The following is a 21,896-nucleotide window of genomic DNA, read 5'->3' as shown; positions in this document are numbered from 1 at the left end:
CAGTTTGCTTTGAGAGAGGACCACCTCCACCCGCTCTGCAGCAAAGACCCTCTTGAAAATGTTTGTGCTTTCTGGTGGGAGGGCATCTGAGTTTAATCTGGGAGAAAGCCTCAACTGGCCAAGGACTGCCTTGGAGGTGAGGACCGAACTCCTTCCCCACCATGCAGCTTTGCATCTTCTTAGCAGAGGTCCATGGCCACAGCCAGCTGGCCATGCTGCTGCCAGGATTGCTCCTGTGCTGCTGATAACAGGGGACCTTGTTCTCTGGGGCTGTCGATCTGTCACCTTCACCCAGCTCTAATATTTACTGAATAACGATCCCATGGTGACAGAACTATTTCTGCTTTTGTTCTCTATAACATACCTGCCAGTGCACGCTGGGCAACTGAGGAATTTATAATAAGGGCAGGGTTTCCAAACTAAGTTTGATGCGCTCCTACCAGCAGCACTTCCAGGACCTTGTTTGTCTACCCCAGTAAAAGACTGGATAAATATATGACTTTTTTTTTTTTCCGTTTAGGCCTCAGGTTTTTGTTGAGAGGTTATATTTGCATTCACTCTTTTTGCGTGAGCTGTCTCGATTGCATCTTTGTTTTACTGGTGTGCACAGCAAGGTGCAGAGAGGGTCAGTGACTTGGGCAAGGCTGTTCAATGGATTGGTTGCATGTTCCACACTCAAAACTGTTGTTAAAACCATGTTATTTGGCTTTCCTAAAGCACTGGGAAAACAGAATAAAAAGCAGCGTGAGAAACTGCTTGTTTTGGCAGTGAGCTGTATGTGTCTGAAGATGTGGATGCTGCAGCTTGAGCAGGTCCAATCCCCAGGCCTGTTGCAAGAAGGTTTTGGCTGAAGGAATGTGGGAAGAGGTGTGGGGCTGGGTGGTGGGGCATGACATGCTGTTGCTGTGTGCTGTCCCCTGCTCAGGCAAAGCGACCATCTGATTGTGCCACAGCTGAGCCTTTCCTTCTTCCCCGCAGACACATAGAGAACTGGAAGAACTTGCAGACGCTGAATGCTGTTGACATGGAGCTGTACACGGGACTCCAGAGGCTGTGAGTATGTTCTGCGTGTCGGGGAGGAGAACAGCACTGGGCAGCCGCTTCCTTCCAGCAAAGAGCTGCAGCTTCCCTCTATCTGCAGTCTTCACGCTGCCATGTTCAGAGCCTGTTTAAGCTCTGCCATATTTTGCTATGAGACTTAACAAAATGGAGATGAAGTGCTTTTTGATCCTTACTGGGTCTGCGGGAAGGAGGATTGCTAGCTCCTGACAGCTCTGTCAACACACATCAGCCCTGACCTCGCTTCCCCACCGCTGTTCTGGTTCTGGGCTTGTGCGTTGTTCTGACTCAGCCCCACAATGCAAAATTCCAGCTGTCTCCACCAATCCTTCATTGCTGGGCTGTTGGTCTTCATTTAGTGCAGTTGCCATCACGGTGGTGCTGCACGATAGAGGAATCGCATCTCCCTGCACAACCCTCCAAGCATCAGGAGAGGTCAACTGTGTGCGTCATTGAGGGGAAACTGAGGGCCAAGCGATTGAAGGGACTTGCCAGGTGCTTGGGAAGCCTGGCCAAGCAAGAATACCACCCAGTCTCTTAATTCCCCCTCCTGCATTCTCCTGGAGCTGGGAGAGCCCTGAGTGCTGCTTGTGTGAGATGTGTGGTGTTGCCCAGGGTTAATTGGAGACCCTGCTAATGTGTTTCACTGGGAGCTTAACATTAGGTACAGCTTGCCTGCTGGCTGGAGGTGTGCATTGCTGAGCGCTCAACAACCAAACCCCAGCAAGCTGTGCTTTTAACACGCCTCCTTCTTGTAAGCAGGCTGGCTGCTATTACCTCACCTAAGAAAGCAGCAATGGAGTTGGACGTGCTTTTGTCTGCAGCAGATATTGATAAACCCTGGTCATACTGCTGATACAGCTTCTCTGAAAATGAAGGGGGAATCCTCTTCCCACCCCTGTCCATAACTCCCTTAGCAAAATACCCTTCCTTATCAGAGCTGCAAGCAGAAGGGTTTTCTCTTTGGTTTGAGGGAGGAGGGGAGACGGTGGTGCTGGGGGTTAAGTTTGCTGTGGGAGGATGTTTTTGCATTTGTGAAGATGGAGGGAGAGGAGAGGAGCAGTAAGTGCTCTGGGCCACCCCAGCAAGCCTTTGTGGATATTGGGGGAGTCTCACCCAGCAGCCGCTCTGTGCTGAGCCTGTGCTGTAGCTGTATCAGATGAAGCTGAAAAGCCCAATTGCCTCTTTGCTTGTAACTCATAAAGGCTGTCTGGGGAGAGATGTGCCTCCCGTGGGGTGGGAATCGAGGGCTCCCAGTGCACCTCAGGTGCTGAGCGCAGGGTTTTAGAGCAGTTGTCTGCCTTGACTCCATCGCTGCCCTTCTGCATCTCTTTGCAGGACAATCAGGAACTCAGGACTACGAAACATCCAGCCGCGCGCCTTTGCCAAGAACCCTCACCTGCGCTACATGTGAGTGTCGGTGGCTACTGCTGCCTTTTCCCTCTGCTCCCTGTGGAAATACAATCCCCAAAGTTCATGCGGGGGAGAGCAGCAGGAGGGAAGGAGGGTGCTGATGGGGGAAGGGAGGGAGAGGTGGAAAAAGTGGAGTAGAAGGAAAAGTGAAGGAGCAGGGAAGTGCAGTGGGCCCCGATGCAGGACGGGGTGAGCTCCTTCTGGGCAGCCGATGGGTTTTGGTGTCTAATAGCTGGCCTGGCTTTGATCGCTGCTCTAACGAGTGATTGCTTCATTAGCAGCCTTGTGGTGGCTGGTGCACGCTTCTCTTTCTGCAGACTTTGGGGGGCAGCCGCATGACCCAGCACACGGCTGGAGCCTGGCCCACTCATTAGCTTTTAACCAAAGGGCACTTTTCTGGCACAGATCCGGGGGTGCGGGGCTGCCAGCTCTGCTTCTAATTATTCACTTCTTAAACCAGCATTTGCAGTGGGCCTGGGGTAGGGATGTTTTGTGCTGGAGAGTCTGGAGTTCCATTCATTATTGTGGGACATCACACAATTGTCCAGCTGCTGGGGCATCATTAGCCAGAAGTTACGGTGTCCCAGGGAATTTCTGCATCCTTGAGGCCAAGGACAGTGATTTCTTTTCTGGGTATATATTTACTTTTCCCAAGGTGATAAATGAAAGCCTGAATTTCAGGCCAGTGTGCAAGGCACTCCATAGGTTGAATTAACTCATCAAAGTGACTCTGTCTGAGATCAAACCCCTCTCAGCTCTGTTATAGATATAAAAGGTGAAAAGGTGAGAGGTCCTTGGCCTTGGGCACGAGCTTGGGCTGAATGGAGAGTGTGTTTCTTCCTGCTTCTTAGAAACCAATGCTAGTGGCTTCTTCCGTGAAAAACAGCAGCATGCATCCGTTTGAGTCTGCAGATGCATGCGGCCATCGATATGGTCATGTTCTTGGCGGAGGGAGATAGATGTGACCTTGTACAGCAGGATAGATTTGTCTTTTGATGTCTGCTTGGAGATGATGTGAACTGAAAAACCCCAAAAGCTTCCTTTATGGAAAACCAGTTACAGTTGCTAAGTGACAGTAAAGTACTTGCTAAATAGGAGATCTGCAGCACCAAAGGGCATGAATAGTTACGGGCATTATGAACAAGCCTTTGTGAGTTTGAAGAAGTACTTACTTTGTCAACATAAACCCTCCTTAATGCTGACCACTGGGATTTTCATGATTTCTGCACTTTGTTATTTTGATTTGTAGTGTTTGTTTTGTTTTCTGTAGTTGTTTGTTACTGGGAAGTGTTGTCTCCGAATACCTCTCTCAATTGATTTTTTTAGGGGGATTGTTTGTCAATTGTGCAGTTGCTGTTTATGTATCTAGCAGATAAAACGAACAACATTTGATTTCTGATGAAATTAGTTTGGATGTCGCAGGAGTTTAGAAGGCCACGTGCGCTTGTTCTGAGGCTGAATGTGTCGTTAATGTGTACACATGCAATTGTTGCTGCTTTTTCCAAAAGTGTTTGGTTTTGTCTTTTGAGATTACTTTTGAGATTGGAAAAAAAACCCCACATCCATCTTGTGTCAAGAGTTAAGGTTGGTATGTGGTGATGAAATATGTGTTTGTTTACTGCTTGGGCCATGTAAGATTGATCATGTTCTTAACATCTTTCTTTCCTTGCCTTTTGAAGCTCGAGGCAAGTTAAGTATATTATTTGGTTAGTGTTTGCCGTTGGGTTTTGATGCTGTTCCTGGGACCTGGCAGCATGGATGTTTGCAAGGTGGATGTTCCCCATGGCAGATGCTGGGCACCTGGGGGTGGAGACCTGGTGCTTGCTGGGATGGTGCTCCTGCTCCCCAGAGGCTCTCGGGCCACGGTGCTGCTGTTCCCTTGCAGCCAGGCTGCTTTTTTTGGGGCTCACTCTCCTTGATGAGGAAAATGCAGTGGCTCCCAAGGCTTTTTGCAGCCTGGCAGGCACCTGGTGCCACCTGGGATCCCCTCCATGGCCACAGCACCATGCCTACTTGGCTACTCTGCAACTGCTGCCTCCTGGGGAGCTCAGCTCGCCAAAGGCCTGACATTTTCTGCAGCCACTGCACGTAGGAGCCAGGGATAAAAGGATTAATGGAAATGTCACTCTGCTCTAAGTCTTGGGCTGCTGTAACCAGGTACAGTAGCTGACAGGAGCGAGGGATACTGTCCCAATCTCCTTGCAGTGGGGCTGGCTGCAGCTGGATGGGTGCAGGGATGGGGACTGTGGGATGGTGTGCTTAAGGCTTGTTGAGTTACTGCTATGCATTGTCATTGCTGCCCTGGTTTTCCTTCTCCTTTGCTGGCTGTTTGGATGGTTGCAGGTGGAGTTGAGTCAATAACATGGCAAATGTGTCTAATAAATGATGGAGAGGTTTCACTGCCAGGGAGGGCTGGCACAGGGTGGTGGGGACCCTGGGCTGGACCTTTGCAGGATGCTACAAGCTGGGTCTGAGCAGCAGCAACCATTTTTCCACATGAAGCTTATGTACAAGTTGTGAAGACTCAAAAGTTGGGTTTTTTTCCCCCCTCGCTCCCCATCCTGGGTCAAAGCCCAGCCTCCTGCTGAAGTAAGTATTTTCCCCAGTGCCTTTCATCAAGCTTTCCTCCTCTCAGATGGGCCAGATAGCTCTATCTTCTCCCAGCAACTTCTATTTCTGGCCCTTCCTCTGTGCGTGCACTTGTCTTCAGACCCCAGCTGTGCAATCACAAGCAGATCACTTATCCCAGCTCTAATTGCAGGAGCTCAGGTTTGTGGCGGTTTATTTAAGATAATGGTTCTGGATAAGGTTTGGCGTGGTTCCCTGCCCCCCTCCCTCCCCCCTCACAGAATCATGGAGGAAAGGCAAGAAACCCATGAAGGGGATTTTCAGCATTCAGCTGCCTGAATGGTAGACCTCAAAGTGCTCCAAAGCGCAGCCTGGCAGGGTCATGCCTGTCCTTTAAAGTTTGAAATTAGCTGTATAAGAGTAAGGGGTTTGAGGCCAACCTAATCAGCGGAGCAGTGGGTGACTGGGAGCCAGAGGTGTGGAACTAGAAATAACTTTGGATCCCTTTCCTTGAATGAGGAGAGTTAAGGCTCCATGGCTTGTCTGATTGTCGGTGCCATGAAGCTTATCACTGCTACAGAGGCAATTAATCCAAAATATAACAGTGGGGTTTGCAATGTGGATTCTCTTCTGCTGGCAATTGGGCTGAGGCAGATGACTCCTTCTAGAACGAGTACTGGCTGGATGTTGAATGTGGGTGGATGTGGGTCTGATCTAAACTGGATATCATCTAGTGTCATTTTGTGCCCTCGCTGGAGGTCTTCTTGCTGGGCAAAGTTACATTGGTCGGTTCCCGGTCCCGTTTCTGTGCAGCTGATACGGGGATGGTCCTGGAAAATACCATGCACTGGATGCGAGGACCAGCAGGTCTAAGCTGTGGAACACTGAGCCCTTTAGCAAAGATTTATGGAAGTTAGTGTTACCAGGTGATGCTGGTGAACATAGGAAATATTTGGTGTTAACAGAAAACCTCAGTCTTTGGCTTGAGGCTGTACAAGAAAACTTTTAGGATGATACAGTTCCCAAATTTGAGATACATAAACCATCTGAATACATATTTACTATGTTGCTGTGTTTAACACAGCTTATTAAGGAGAAAGTCTTGCATGTTCTCATTCTCTCTGTCTTTCTCCTAACAACCCTGGAATGCTTTGGCCAATTTATTTGGACTTCATAGAGGATTAAAAGTCATGAGGATATCAAATTCCTACACGTATCGTGAAAATAGGCAGAGGAATAGTAAAGAGAGGTTGTTGTAGTGCCTTGTGGGGAGGAAAATAACATTATAACATTCCTCATTAGGCACTGAGAAGCTCACAGGAGAGTTCAGCTTCACAGAGCACCAGGAATCAGCGTACAGGAGAGGACAGGACCTGTTTGCTGCTGGCCAAAGTGTCTGGCCTTCTCTGGCTGTGGGACAGTAGACCTGTGAATGTAGGAGAGCAGGCTCCCAGCAGGTTGTGCCTAGAGCAAGACAAGTTGATGTTTGCAGTGCCTGAATCCTCATTTACTGGGAAGCAGGTACTTAAGAGACTCCGATTCCTTCTAAATGCTTTCCTGGGAGGCTGCGTACTCAGCCAGCCAGTCAGGAGACACTGCCTTGTATTTGCAAAGGGTAATTGTGCACACCTTATTTATTGTGTAGTAAAGAAAACAAATTAAGACTGTGTAATTATAGAGACAGGCACACTTTTAAATAAGGCTTAAGTAGTCAGATTTCTATTTAGAAAATTAATAATTGCCATTTCTGTCTGCATTCAGAGGCTCTTCTTAAACTGTCTTCTGAAGGTTTATACATGCTCTAAATTGGCTTGTGGGCTAGCCGAGACACAGCTCCTGTCAAAGAGCTCTCTCTCAGTGCTGCCTGCCAGGGTAAGGATGAGGTTGAGGATCAAGCTTTCTCTTCCAGTCTTCACCCAAGGGTCTTAAAGAGACCCTGGAGTGCTTAGTGCTCAGTGTAACTGTTTTTGAGTATGGTATGGACAGGTCACCACGTTCTCCACAGGCATATTTTCATCTGTGTGATCCTGTCAGTTGTCTTCTCCCCAAAATGAGGATTGGGGAAGATTTGGAAGGTATTGGCAGTAATGCTCAGGGATCTGCTTTTCCTGGTGAAAGACTGAGCTGGCTGATCTCTGGGCTTGTTTTTCTAGGCAAACCCGAGCTGTGATTAATCTGGAGCCTCCCAGAACCTCCTCTCTAGGTGGTGGTGTTTTCCGAGGATGGGGTTAAATTTGGTGTCCTGGTTGGGCTCATGGCAGTTGTGCAGTGTCAACTGGTACCATGGTATTGGATGTAGTTTCTAGCTTTGATATGGGAATTCCCAGAGATGTGTTATGGTTTTAGGCTTTCAGAGGAAAGGAACTAGACCACATCCTCTGAAAATTGAGGTGGCTGAGGGAGGACAAGGCTGGTGAGTTGCTCTCTGCCCTCTTCATTGCTGTTTCAGGATAGCACTCGAAGCCCTCCAGCAACTGAGACCTGTGTGCCTTTGAAGGGCTGCTGGCAAAGTTCACCTTTGCTCTGTCTGAGAGCTTGATTGAGAACTTACACTAAATAAAGAAATAAACAAAATATCAGAGACTGAATTATTGCAAGTATAGCACTGTTCTCTCTTGGTCATGGCTTGAGGGTCATTTTCCCCTGCTTTGTGGTTAATGATTTATTGTCTTGCTCTAAAACAGCCATTTTTATATACGAAGCAGGGTTAAACTTTCTTTTGCTCTCTTTCTGTAACCAGCACCAGGTCCTGTGATTGTCTGAAATCCTCTGCTTGATTCTGGATGTCCTATTACTCTTCCTCCTCCTTCCTGATGATTTCTCCCTGCTTTGTCCTTTCGTCACTGCACTGCTGTCATACCCATCCTGGCAGTCTCCTCCTAACCTAAAATGTCATGTGTTAATTGCTCTTGATTTCCTGTCCATACTCTCGAGTCAGTGCAGCCTAACGAGTCCCTGTGTATCAGCTGGGGCACACTAAATGACTATATGTAATCTCTTAGCTCATTGGGAGGGTGAAGTAAAATGCTTTTACCTAAACACCGTCCTTGACAGTTTATTTTGAAAATGACTAAATAGGAATTGAATTTCTCTATGAATATAGGCAAAATAAGAAGTATAAGAAAGATTTAAACAGCCTTTAATTTCACTTAAATTAATGTTTCTTTACTATTCCTAATCAGGTAGGCAGCTTGGGTACTCTTTGATTCCCAATTATACTCTGTGATGCTCCTGCTCCAGCCCCTTCCAGGAGCAAACCTCTGTGCTGCGATTTACTGAGGGAAGCGTTTTCCCCCATGTGCCTATAGTTCTTCTATAAAATGCTGGGCATACTTATAGTGCAATCACTAAAATAAACAGTAGTAACATCTCCTCTGCTTCCATAAACTTACCTGTTCTACCCCCCATCTGCTTTGTCCCCTGGATGCCGGTGTAATGCAGGTCCTTGCTGATATGCTAATCAGCAGTAGTGATTTGATGGCATGTTTATTCCCAGGTACCGCGGGTGACTGATAAGCAGTTAACTGCAGCTATTCCTTTTTCTGCAGTGGCAGAGGCAAGTCCTGTGTTTTACAAGCTGTTGTGCATGAGGCCAGAGGAGAGACCAGTTCCCTGCAGGACTGTGGCTTTCCTTCAGGCTGAGTCGGAGTCATTTGACCTGCATTCAAAAGGCTGGGTAACTAATTCCTGACTGCAGGCTGCTTCGCTCAGCTGTGGAGACAGTTTATTGTATTGTAATGGGAGGTACAACAGCAAGTTTCTGACTGATGTACTCTAGTGGGACTTGAGAGAGAAAGTTTCCAACTCAAACACTCTGCACCTTGCAGCAAGACTTGTTCTGCCTCGGTTTTCTGTCTGAAAAACTGGAATAATAACGTTTGTTTTCTCTGCTTTTATTTGATCTATTCATAGCATAACACCTTGTATTGTTTCTAGTGAAATCTGGCCTTGAATTGTGGGATGGTGTTGCAATGTAAGATGAGTTATAATAATGTTATCAGAAATATTTGTTGGCTGCTCAGATTCTTATATTATGTCTATCACTCTGGTACCTGGACTTTCAGGATTTTTCCGTGGCTTTGTCTCTCCTTCCTTCCTTTGAAATGTTGAGATATTCTTTCCAGCTGCATTGTGTGCCTATGAGGCTTATTTCCCTTTCTGAAGTTTGATCAATTGTCTTTTGGCAGACGTGAAATGGGCAACTGTGGTTTTGCAAAGGTCCTAGTTTTTCCCATCCCCTCTTTAAAAAAGGCTGCAGACAACGCTGTGATGTTTTGAATGAGGCTGTTCCTACATGAGTGTGCATGTTCATGTGTCTTTTTACAAGCCTTGTTTCAGCATTGGGGTAAAATGTGAACTTTAGACAAGTTGGGGTTTTGGGTGTGTCATCCTCTGTGGTATAGTCCTTGCTGTGCAACAGTGGCCTGATGGATGTCTTGTTGTGAGCTTCCCTTCAAAGAGAGGCCAAACATTCCTCTTGGATGTGATCCTGAAGATGAGGTGTAGTTGTGTCTTGGTTAAACCTCACCACATCTCTGAGATCACCAGCAGCACAGAATAGGGTGATTTCTGGAGACTTGGGCATGACAAGGACTGGATCTTGTTCCAGAGCTCCTGAGGTCACTGTATCATGGAGGTACCCCAGAAACAACCTCTGGCTGTCCCTTTTGCTTGATCCCCAAACCCTGTGGGCTCAGTTAATAAGATGTGGTGCAAGGCATATGTTACCTGCCTGTGCCAGTGTGAGAGGTTCTGCACAGGGAGGAGGACCAAGAGGGAACTGAGGGCACAGAAACCTCCTTGAAAGCTGCTGAGGGAGAGAATGAACAATCATGGCAGGATGACTGCAAGTTAAGTGACTGCACAAGTTATCTCACCTGGGGTTTTTCTTTCCATGATACTGGTTTACTAACAGTATAATTTCAGGGCTGATTTTCCCCTTTTGATGTACGGCCAATAAGCACCAGGGCAGAAAAATAGAAACATTAAAATCATATGTTATTTGAGCAATAAGATACGACAAGGCATGAATGATGGGACATTAATTCATGATGGTGTGTGACTAGGCAAGAATTTAAATGTCATAAGTTAGGCAGCCATGTGTTTTATTGGAATTATAAAATTTTATTAGAAAACTTGGAGGGGGGGTGGGGACTGGAGTTTCCCACCAACCCCCTCCTCTCATTTGTATTTGTGAAGGGATGAGCTGTGAATTATGTCGGATGCAAGGGACTGTGGGATATTTACAAGGCTGCCATAAGAGCACGAGGTTTGTCTTCCCCGGGAGCTGCGGGTAACCGTGTATGTAGACTTGCTAGTGACTGAGGATGAGTATGTTTCATATCCCCTGCCCTCTGGACTACTTCCCAGGCAGCTCTGCCGGTGCCTGCGGGTGTCCCTTGGGGTGGGGCTGTGACCTGCGCTGTGCTCTCCGCGGGGCCGCGCTTCAGCACCACGGACAGGGCCGGCGGCCTCTGGTCCCGGCCTCCCTTCCTGCACCCCCGGCCTCCCTTCCTGCACCCCCGGCCTCCCTTCCTGCACCCCCGGCCTCCCTTCCTGCACCCCCGGCCTCCCTTCCTGCACCCCCGGCCTCCCTTCCTGCACCCCCGGCCTCCCTTCCTGCACCCCCGGCCTCCCTTCCTGCACCCCCGGCCTCCCTTCCTGCACCCCCGGCCTCCCTGCTTCCAACCCAGATGCCAATCTTCCTGTCTGCAGCTGAGCTTCCCAGCCTCCAACCCAAGCCTGGCCTTCCTGCCTGTGGCTGGGCCTCTCTGTCTCCCACCCTTCAGGTTTCCAGGCAGCCCTGCCTCCAACCTAGTTCTCCAGCCTCCTGTTTTCTCTGCCTGCTGCTGGGCCTCCCTGCTGCCAAATCAGCTCTGACCTCTCTGCCTGCAGCCCAGAATCATCCCCAACCACCCTGCCTGCAGCATGGACCCTGGCCTCTAGCCTCGTCCAGGCCTCTTGGCCCTCCCTGGTTGGCCTCTGACCCAGCCTCCCTGCCTGCACTGAAATCTCCCGGCTTCCCTGCCTCTTGCTTAGCCCCAATCTGCAGCTTGGCTTCCCTGCCTGCCCCTGCTGCCTCCTTTGTCCTTCTCTTGGAACAACCTGCTTCCCCTTCCAGCCCCAGCCATGCACCCAAGGCAGTGAGTGGAGCAGTGGCTGTGCGCACCTGGCTGCAGGTGCAAGACTCATAGATTCATAGATTGGTCCAGGCCGGAAGGGACCTCCAAAGGTCATCTAGTCTGACCTCCCCGCAGTCAGCAGGGACACCCCCAACTAGACCAGGTTGCCCAGGGCCTCGTCGAGCTTCACCTTAAATATCTCAAGGGAAGGGGCCTCAACCCCCTCCCTGGGCAACCTGTTCCAGTGTTCCACCACCCTCATGGTAAAGAATTTTTTCCTAATATCCAATCTAAATCTCCCCTTCTCCAACTTAAAACCATTGCCCCTCGTCCTGTCACTGCAGGCCTTTGTAAACAGATCCTCCCCAGCCTTCCTGTAGGCCCCCCTCAGGTACTGGAAGGCCGCTATGAGGTCTCCCCGGAGCCTCCTTTTCTCCAAGCTGAACAACGCCAGCTCCCTCAGTCTGTCCTCATAGGAGAGGTGCTCCAGCCCCCTGATCATTTTGGTGGCCCTCCTCTGGACCCGCTCCATCAGGTCCATGTCCTTTCTATATTGAGGGCTCCAGACCTGCACACAGTACTCCAATGGATGGACGTGAGCCATCAGATTTGAGCCCACCTGAGGGGTGACCAGCCTCGTTTCACTACCACCTGCACCTTTATTCTTCCATCTCTCCTGCTATGAAGTCAGTTTGCCAAGATGCCTGTTTGACAGATGCAGTATAAACTTTCTGAACTGCAGTGTCTCCTGGCACTGGCTTTGTTCTGCAGCGTGAATGGAGTTGTCTTGTAGCACTGCTACCCGGCTGTTGTCTGTGGGTTTCTCACATGAGTAGTTCTCTAGGAGAGCTGCCATCCAGCCTCAGTGCAACCGCAACCCATGGGCTTTGGCTGAATGTTTGTTGTATCCAGTTGTGCGCGTTGATAATTGTGGGTAATTTGCTGCCACAGAATAATGAAGGAATGCCTGCTGCAGTCTGAAGCACTCGGTGCTTCATGGTGATTAGTCTTTTCATTTGAAAATATTCCTCACAGTGACCAATATTTGAAGATAAAGGGTGGGTGAAAGACACTTCTCCTTTAAGTACATCATGTCTTGAGAGGAACAAGAAAAATATAACTGCTGTTTCCAGACATTCTTGTGGCTTTTGACAGAGCTAATTGTCAAAGACAAAACATGTTTCTGCTTTTGGGGTTTTTATAAGCAAGGAGTGTAGCAAGCAGGCTTTGCTGGACTCTGACTGTATTAAGTCACCAACAGTTCCCTGTGCCCCTCAGCCAAGTGTGCCTGGGGCCATGATGAGGCGCATCATACCATGACTCAGGTGTAGCTGCAGGCAGGTCTCTGCTCAGAGCATTTCTCCTCCTTATGTGCTCAGCTGCTGCAATCAGGAGCGTTTCTGCCCAAAAGGCTTTGCCCGTGCTCAGGTGCACTCCAGGCATCTGCTGCCTCTGTGCTCCCCATCCCCACCCCACAGGCCCCTGGAGGGAAACAGCAGGCTGGTGCGAGGCAGCTCCCTGCTTGATGCTGTCTGTCTCCTAGGCTGAGTGTTTTTCTTCCCGTTTGATGAGACGTAGCTGGAGAACGTCAGCCTCACCTCCTGCTGTGGCCAGGAGCCTCCACGCATCATGGGAGGTGGCAGCTGCTTTCTCTGCTGGCTGATGGTGTGGTTCCTTTGGTCCCCAGTTGCCCACGCATGTACCTCCCCACACCAGCCCGCTGCCCCTGTGTGCTCCCCAGCTCTGGTCCCTCGTGGTGTCCAGCCGCTGCTTCCAGGTCCCCTGTGCTGTTGGGTGCAGGTAGCTCTGCTCCCTGCTGAGGTGAGGCAAGTGCTGTAGGCTAATGGCAGGCTTTCTTTTCATTAGCTGGTGTAAACACATTTCTTTGGCGGCAGCCTGCTTTTCTGAGCCCAGGAAGACCATTTTTCCTTTTATCTATAATTTAGTGAAGTGTCAAGCCACAGAAGTTTTAATAGTAATGAGCAGCAGAGGAAATTTATTTATTCACTGTGAAGGTGGGTTTCATTCTAGGGATGTGGGGTGTTTTTTTGGTGTTTTGTTTTTGTGGTTTGTTTGTTTTGTTTTTTTGTTTTTTTTAACGCTTCCCTCACAAGAAACGTTGGCTGCTCACGCAACCTCCCTTCCAGTGTGTTCAAGTGACCTTCCCTGCAAAGCTCACCACTGCAGTTCCTGCTTGGCTCAGTGGCTTTCCAGCCCCTGTCCCACGCAGGACCTGTGGGCTAAGCGAACTGGCAAAGGAGAAGCGCAGAAAATATAGCAAGGTGGTAGTATTTGTGTTCTCGGCGAGGTGTAATAGGAGAAAAGGGATTCACGAGTTCCCCATCTTTCACTTTCTCCTGCTGCTGTGCATCTCTTACATCTGCTTCCCAGACCAGCCTCTGTGGTGGATTTGACTGCTGAGGAAGGGCAGGGAGGGAGGGGCTTTTTTGGGATTACACGCAGCGCTTGCCTTCTGGCAGCCTATGAAGCTGCCAATGGTGACTGGAGATAAAAAGTGGATCCACATCATATGGAAGGATCAGGGGTCCTCCCTGAAGTGCAGAAAGGCAGAGAATGCACCTTAGGGTTGGTCAAATATGAGCAGGGGATGTGGCTGTGGGGACAGTAGGGGGACCAGTCTGCAGAGAGAGGTTTGCAAGAAAGGATTGGAGCAAGGAGTCATTCAGGAAAGAAGGTTGGAGCAGAAAGGGGATGCGATGTAGAAAAGGTGATAAGGAAACGGAGAGGAGAGGGAGGGTTGGCTGGGGTACAGAAGAAGCACGTGTGTGTGTGTGAGCTCTGTGGGGGGGAGCAAGTGTAAGGGAGAAATGGGTTTGCTAGCAAATACTTTGGAACTGTGCCTCTGAATTAACCAGAACCTTCCTCTCCCCTTCAATGTGGCTTTGGAGGCAATATTAGAATCTTCCTAATTATTTTTCTTGGACGAGTTTTGCGATCCTGATGATATTAATTATTCTTAAAGGTCAACAGCACTCACTTGAATCCCCTTCTGTTCTATCATGTAATCAGTTAATTAATTGGAAACCATTTAGCAGTGTCTGCCGAGAGCTTAGCCTGCCTTATGCCCTGTTGTTTTGCTATTGCTGGGAGATATATATGTGTGTGTGTATATATATATATTCATATTTGTACCCCTTCCTTTCTTTAGAGGCTCTGCAGAGCACTCGGTACCTTCCCAGCCCGTCACAGCCTCTGACACCCCTCCCTGAGGCAGACAAACTGGGGCTCAGGCCCAGCTGTTTCTTTTCTCTTTACTAATCCCCTCCAAGATCAGCGTTTGAGGTTATTCAGATCTCAGTGATTTCTGGACATCCAAATAGGTGGGGATTTTATTTTTTTTCCAATATAGATTTGATGCAAGACCCTTCTAACAGCTGAGATCACGGCCCTAGTTCAGGAGGGAGTGGGAAGACCAGACCCTGTCCCAGCACATCTGTGCTTGATGTGATGAAGTTGAGGTTCTTGTGTGGACCTTGCCCCCAGCTCTCCCAGTGCCTCCCTGTGCATTTGGGGTGACCTCCCAGCTGGGGTGGTACCTCCTTAATGCCTGTCCTTGCTGCTTCAGTGTATTCAAGGGGGAGCTGGTGGGAAACACATGGGAGCCTGGCGAGGCATGTGTTTGGGGTCTGGTGTCACCATGTCCTTGAAGATGCTGGGAAATGCCCCTTGGACACTGCTCTCCTTCACATGCTGTCTCCTTGAGCTGTGCCTCACTGCAGCACAGAGCTCTCCCCTTGCACAGAGCGATTTGGTTTGCTCTGGGTCCACTGGAAACCTGTGAGTAGGAGGCATTCCCCAGTTGTTCTCTGTCCCTAGCTTGAAGAAACATGCAATTTGAAGAAAACAGGCAGGATAAACCCAAACCCTCGCTGGATCTGTCAGCTGGCAACCCTTGTTCTCAGTCAGCACACATCTCCAGTATTATTTCTGTGTGCCGAAGCAGGAGAAAAGCCCAGTGTTTTATTTTGGGCCTAATGGATCTAAAATTACTACAGTTTGGGAGAAAAGAAATGGGGTGGGGGCAGAGCAGCCCTGAGGATGTCTCAGCTGCAGGAGGGCAGCTGTGGGGAAGGGCTCTTGCCCCTCGCATGTTGATTTTTCTTTTCCTTGAGCGGAAGACTGCCACATTCTGTGGATGCTGCTGGACTCTGCCCTGCAGGGAAGCTGGCAGGCAAAGGGAAAGCAAATGTAGGGCTGACCCAGCTTTTAACCTTTCCTCGAGTCCTCTGAGAGCCCAGATGTCATTGGAAAAGAGCAATGGAAACTGTGCACAATGAGGGAGAAACGAGTGTAGTCCAGAGGGCAAGATCTTTGCATCTGATCTACCTCTAAGCATAGGGGACAATATTACCCACATCTGGTGGTGGTTTCCCATCTGTACCGTGTGCTGAACCAAAACTGTGAGCAACAATAAGCTCTGAGGGGTGATTTGTCTCCAAATAAAGCTTCAGGCAGCTGGGAGATGCCTGAGAAAAGATGACTTGGAGGGTGTGGAAGTGTCACGGGGTTGGAGATGGCCTTTAAAACAACCTTTAAAGTGTTCCGGGATGGGCTGGGACGAAGGCAGCAGCAGAGATGGCTTGCTGCGTTGGCAAAGGCAGTGGGAGGAGAGGCGTGGGGCAGATGTGCCGCTGGCGCCGGCTGTGGGAGCCCTGTGACAGAGGCGTGGTGCCTCACGCCTTCCCACTTGCTCTGCAACTTCTGGTTTGTAATGCTATTGTTTAAAGAACAATGCAGGAGACCAGCCCCTTCCCCCTCCTTCAGCCCTGTTTCAGTGACAGTTGGGATTTTACAAATCAAGATTGTGCAACTGGGAAATACAGAGGCGCTGGTGTTTCCTCCTCTGGGATCACACTTCCAGGGCTAGCAGGTGGGCATTGGAGTGGCAGGGTCTCTTCTTGTATGTCACCTATGATGGTTTCTTACTCTGTTCTAATGCAGGATGCTTCAAGTTTGGGAAATTATTGCAAATTCTGGCTCTAGCACTAGAACAAGAAGTAATTTGGGGAAAATGAGATGATAATGTGATGGAACACACTGTGCAACAGATGCCTTGCAAGGCACGGGACAATACCCATGGACGTGAGAAAGGAGTACGCTGACCAAACTCACAAAGGACGATTGAACCTCAGAGTCTTTTTGGTTCTGCTGTGTTTTGGGTCAGGAAAGACCTTGGTGTTGCTAAGGGGTTGCTTGAGGAGCAGAACTGGACTGTAGGTCATGTCAGACCATGGCTGCAGGACCTCTGTAATCTGTCCTACTCCTCCATAGCACCAATACACGTCCTGATGCTGAGCCTATGCAGGGAGCACAAATGGGAGAACTGCTGGTAGCTGGGAAATCTCAGGGTGACCAGTTTAACGCTGTGTCCCGGTCTGTTCACTCTGCTCTCCAGCTTGCCTGCGCTTGACATCGCCTGGTGCTTTTGCAGGCTCTATCTCAAACGCGTCCTGCTGGGGCTTTGTGCTGAGCTATCGGAGATTTCAATTGAGTCTAATATTTGCAGAGCCTGATTTGTGGGGAGACCTGTGCTGCCACAGCTTCTGGGACTTGCTGGGGTAATTTTAGCACATTCATTAAGGGAGGACAGTACATTTTTTCCCTTAATGAGCAAAGCTGCTTACTAAACAGGAAAAGGAGGGAGGGGGAAAGGGAGGGCAGGACAGGCAATAGGGAGTGTAACGTTGCTTTTAGAGGTCACTGGAGTTATCTGGCAGGGATGAGCAAGCCCCAGAGTGACTTTCCAGTGTTTCTCTGGTTCAAACCCAAAGCTTTAGCAGCTTACTCACTGCAGAAATGAAGCCTGGATGGAGCTACCCCAGCAAGTAGCTGACATTTTCTTCTCCTGTGGCCACCAGCACCCGGCCAAGGCTGCAGTGAGCTGTGAGATGATGGGAAGCACATCCGTTGTGCCCAGAGCACAGAGGATATCAAGGGAGTCCCAATCCATGCCACGGGCGTATCCAATGCTGGGGACCGCAGCTGAGGATGTGCATCTCGCCTCTCATTTCTGCCAGGCAGTTGCTCACGCTCCCTGAGCCCCAGCTGCTCTGCGCAGTTAATCCCCCCCGATCAGGATTTCCAGAGTGGCACCATGTTATTAAAATGTGTGAAAAACTTCTCCCATGCAGAAGTAAATGTGTCAGGTTGGAAACAGGGGCGAGCGGAGAATGGAGATGCGTGGAGGAGGGACAGGAGTGGAGGGCGCCTCCCCAGCAGCAGCGTTTCTGCCATTGCGTTGGGCTGAACTGCATAATATAGCTTACAGTTTAATTACAGGGGCTCCTGCTTGTTGGTGTCATTAATGAGGCATCCGGCTTAATTTAGCTGAATAAAAATGGCTTTAACAGTGGAAACATTTTGGGCTGCTGGGTTATTGAGGGAAGAGAAAACATGCTGTCTCCTCTTGCACGGAAGTCCACTTGTTCTGGGTTGCACAGATCCAGGCGTCTCTCTTGTCTCACATTCACCTGCCTCTTCTCAAGCGCAGGAGGAGGATGAATGGAGAGAAAGAGCAAGAACTGGCACTTTATGCTGTAACTGGGTGATAATGTCCCACCTTTGAGGTGTGCCTGGGGTTACTGGTGGAGAAGACTGGTGGGGACATGGCGTGATAAGCCACCTGCAAAGCAAGAGGCTAGGAGCAGGACTGCTGGGGCAGGAGGAGAGCGGACTGGTGTTGAGCCCGAGTCACGAATCAGTTTGGTGTCTGCTGCTCTGGACCTGGTCCAGACGAGCTTCATCTAACCCCTTTTCCCTACCCAACTCCTTTGAAACCTGCTCCAGAGGCAAAAAGGAGCCTGGCAGCTATTTCTAAAGACTGTCTCCGTGGAAAATAGCATCTTGTGAGTGATGGAGAAAATGTCCCGTGGCAAAGAAACAGTTTGAATGTGCTCCAGGAGTGCTGATGGCAGGTCTGTCCTGAGAGAGACAGGCTCCTGTTTGCCGCTGAGAAATATGCAGGGAAGGTGTTTTGCTTCCCTCCCCCTGTGTTTCCTCGATGCGTGATGTGCCGTGTTTTATTACAGGTGGAGCTGATGCACAGGCTGTTATAAAGGTTGTCTGGCACGCTCTGCTACAGGACTGCTTCCACTTTCCTATAAGTCTGCCAAATTTTAATTGCTCAGGCTGAAGTTTTCTGTGTTGGATGTCTGCTCCTGGCTTGTTTTTTTAAATTTTTTTTTTTTATTATTATTTCTTTCTAGTTTCAAATAAAAACCTGCTTAGATGTTTGAGGTGGCAGAAGGGAGGGGGGGGAAACGGGATGTTTTGCTCAAGCTAGGAAATACTGGTGATGCTCCTGTTACAGAGCACCTGCAGCCTCCTTTGGTGGAGGGGAAGAAACTTTGTCAAAGGGGAGATTTTGCTTGGAAGACTTGATTTTGCTCTGGGATGTTTCTTTCCATGGGCAGAATGGCTCTTGATCCAGATGAAGGGAAGAAGTTTTTGCAAACTGTGAACAGGGAAGATGAGGAGCAGCAGGTCTTGTTGGGACACTGGGATTGGATGTGGGAGAATGTAAAGGCAAGAAAGATCATCGGAAAATTGGGCATGAGTAAGGAAATTGGGGCTGAGAAGTATTTGTGAGTGGCTGGAGAATGATGGGTAGTGTGATTCAGCTTGCTGGGGAGGTGGGCTGGGTGGGGTGGGGAAGGCAAATAGATCGGGAAGGAGAGACCTGGTGCTGCCTAGCCATGGGTGCAGGAAGGGTGGGATTCAGGTCACTGTAAGTGATGAGGATCTGGAGGTAACAATGGACTTTCAACCTTGGAAACCAGAATGGGCAGCGGTAGCTGGGAAAGGACTAGTCCTGCCAGGGGAGTGCCTTGATTTTTTTTCCCCACTCCTCCCCATTTATTCTCTACAAAATGCTGGGAAACTCAGTGTGCACAGCCAAGGTTTGAGCACAGGGGGAACCTTGTGAGCACTGACCAGGAGTTACAAAGTGCCGGAGCTCGATTCACCCGCGGAGCTGTAATTAAATCTCCTCGTATGCATGTGCTGCAGCACTGTCTCTAATTACACAATCACATGCTATCTTCCCCAGGAAACCTGCCCCATCCGGCGCACAGGATGGATCTATCCTGGGGAGAAATCAGTGCTGTGCAGTGAGATTTCTCCATAGGAGCTCTCTATCTTTTGCAGCAGAAGTCAGCAGGTGTACCTTTTGCACATGGAAACCCAATCCTGGCATCTCTGACCTTTGGAGTTCTTGTGACCGAAATGGTGTATTTTTAATATAGGTTTATGTGTGTAGTCCCTTCCTGTCGTTTTGCTGAGATCAGGGACCTTTGCAAGGGTCCATTGCCAGGACCTTTCTGAGGTTTTAAATTGTCTGAGGTGTCTGTTTCCAATGACAAACATGTTCCTCCCCACGTGTGTCCTTGTTGATTGAAAATGGAGCCATTGGTGCGTGTCCCCCTGACCAGCCCTGCAGAAGTTGATGGTCAGGTTGGATCGAACATCGGCTTTGCCCTTTGAGAGCAGAGTCTCCTGCCAGATGTGTGCAAGTGAAGACCCATCTCCTCTTTGCCTCATACTTGCTGTGGTTTGTGGTCTGGGGAATGGAGGAGGTGGTAGGAGTTGGTTTTCAGGGGCTGCAGGAGATGAGAAGCGGAGCACATCTGCCTGGCAAAGCTCCTTGCATTAGTGAGGATGTTTCCTTTCTCCATCTCTCTGTGTCCTAAATTGTAATAACACGATCATGCTATTTTTGATTCCCTTATTTGCGTGGAAAGCCTGTTGTTTTTTCTCTTCTCTTTCAGAATCCAATTTTCTCTTGACATTTCTGCCTAATGTAGCAAAACATGACCTTTGAGAAAGGACATTCCAGCAAGATTCACTCCCTCCTCTGCATCTCTGCCTCTCTCCCACATCTTGCTGTCTCTCATGCATCCCCCTTTACGCTTCCTTCTTCTCCCTGCTTGGGGGAGGGAGTTTACTGTCTCGCTTTTCAGTAGCAGCGAGCTGCTCCTTCCCCTCCTACTTTTCATCTGTCTTTGCAAAGTTTCCAGGTGCTCAGTGCTCCGGGGTGGATTAAAAAGGGAGTTTTGCAATATTCCCCCCACTCCTCCCTCCCTGACTTAGTTTTACCTGCTATTTTTGCTGCTTTTCTAAACTTTATCGGAGGCTGGAAGCAGTTTGTCTACAGCCGTAGGAATGGTGGGATCTTAGTCATGTGAAATGAGGTACCTGTGGTTTGCCATGGTTTCCGCAGCGGGATAGTCTGATATGAAGCAGAGCCAGAACTTAATGATGCAGTGTTGTGCCGTGGAAGTGTTTGGGCTTATTCTTCTGCCAGGCTCATGGAGAGCCTTTGGGATGATGCGTGAGCTGCAGCAGCTTCCCCACTCCTAATTACAGGGTTTGGGGCTTCGCAGCATCACTTGGTGGCAGGTGGGACAGGAGCAGAGTTGTTTTGCTTTGGTTGGTCCCTGGGCTGTGCCCTCCCTGCATTTGCCCAGCACGTGTCTGCCCTTACTGCAACCTGGTGTAAGTTGACAAAGGAAACTCTCATCCCGAAGCCTCGTGGATCAGACCTGCACCGGCAGGAGCAGTTCTGGGATTTGCTGTCTTAGTTTTAGCTCATTTAGCTCATTTAGCAAATCAAACGGGGATCGTGGGTTGAGCCAGGCACGGTTGGGTTGCCTGCTGTCACCTCTGTGCCGCCTTGTCCCCTACCTTCTCTCTGGCCAGCTGAGGGTTTAATGAACCTCTGAGTGGTTCATGCCTCTGGCCCCTTGTTACTCTTTCCAGTGAGTGGGGTCATGGTAGGATGGTACCTGAGGCTCGCACCAAGCTGCCCTGCTTGCCCACAGCCTGCCTGGGCAGCTCGCTAAAGGGAGGGGGCTGGCGAGAGCAGGACCGGATTCAGCAAAGGATACGAGGCAGCACCTCCTGTGTTTTCTGGAGGCCAGCATAGATGTGGGAGGTTTTGGGTTTCTGCCAGAGCTTGTGACCACCCATCTCTCTGCTTACCCCATGGGCTGGTCCCTCGGTTGGTGGCTTTCAGGCTGGCTGGACATCCCCAGGAAGGCTGCCCACTACAGAAAACGTTTTGTTACCATCTTATCACGTTGTTAGAAACTGAGGACTTTCTTTCTGATTGCTCTGCCTCAAACACATTTTTTCCTTTTGTTTTTAGTACTTCGAGGCTGGGTTGGATGGGGCTTTGAGCAACCTGGTCTAGTGGAAGGTGTCCCTGCCCATGGCAGGGGGGTTGGAACTCAATGATTTTTAAAGTTCCTTCCAATTCTAACCATTCTATGATTCTACTTAGGTTGCTTTTACACTCTTTTATCCTCTCTAGCTTTCAGCTGAAGAGGTGACATCTTCTGGGTTGCAAAGCTCTCCCAGGTAGATGAGATTTTATGTTTTTGCAAGTTTGGGCAGATGGAGAGAGGGATGGGGAGCTGTTTGCTGCTGTAACAGTGGTACCCCTGGGTGCAAACAACACAACCATACCGGGACACTTTGAGCATGCAGCTACTGCAGATCATATGATAACACCTTGGATAATCATCGTGCTGTCATTTGAACATAGCTGTTACTATTTTTAACACATTGTTTGTACGTACATTTTTTTTTTTGTTCAGGGTATGAAATTAGACTTGTTCCTTCTGCTTACGGTTGGTCAAGCTCCAGATTCATGGGCAAGAATTGGGCACATCTTATTTTTGTTTGGTTTTTGTGGTTTTTTTTTTGTTTGGTTTT

The 21,896-nt window shown here is 49.3% G+C and overlaps 1 protein-coding gene across 6 annotated transcripts in view; it reads left to right on the top strand.

Annotated features, from left to right (window-relative positions):
- NTRK3 (neurotrophic receptor tyrosine kinase 3) overlaps window positions 1–21,896 on the top strand; it is a 216,316-nt gene that overhangs the window by 32,803 nt on the left and 161,617 nt on the right. For all 6 annotated transcript variants that reach the window (XM_074156761.1, XM_074156760.1, XM_074156758.1 and 3 more), the window contains 2 exons: window positions 979–1,053; window positions 2,398–2,469. In XM_074156761.1, the coding sequence (XP_074012862.1) occupies window positions 1,025–1,053; window positions 2,398–2,469 (101 nt within the window). In that variant the 5' untranslated portion in view covers window positions 979–1,024. The remainder of the gene's footprint in view (window positions 1–978; window positions 1,054–2,397; window positions 2,470–21,896) is intronic.

This window comes from Numenius arquata, chromosome 11, assembly GCF_964106895.1.
Source record: "Numenius arquata chromosome 11, bNumArq3.hap1.1, whole genome shotgun sequence".
Taxonomy (NCBI): domain Eukaryota; kingdom Metazoa; phylum Chordata; class Aves; order Charadriiformes; family Scolopacidae; genus Numenius; species Numenius arquata.
This window is presented reverse-complemented; position numbering and strand designations above follow the sequence as displayed.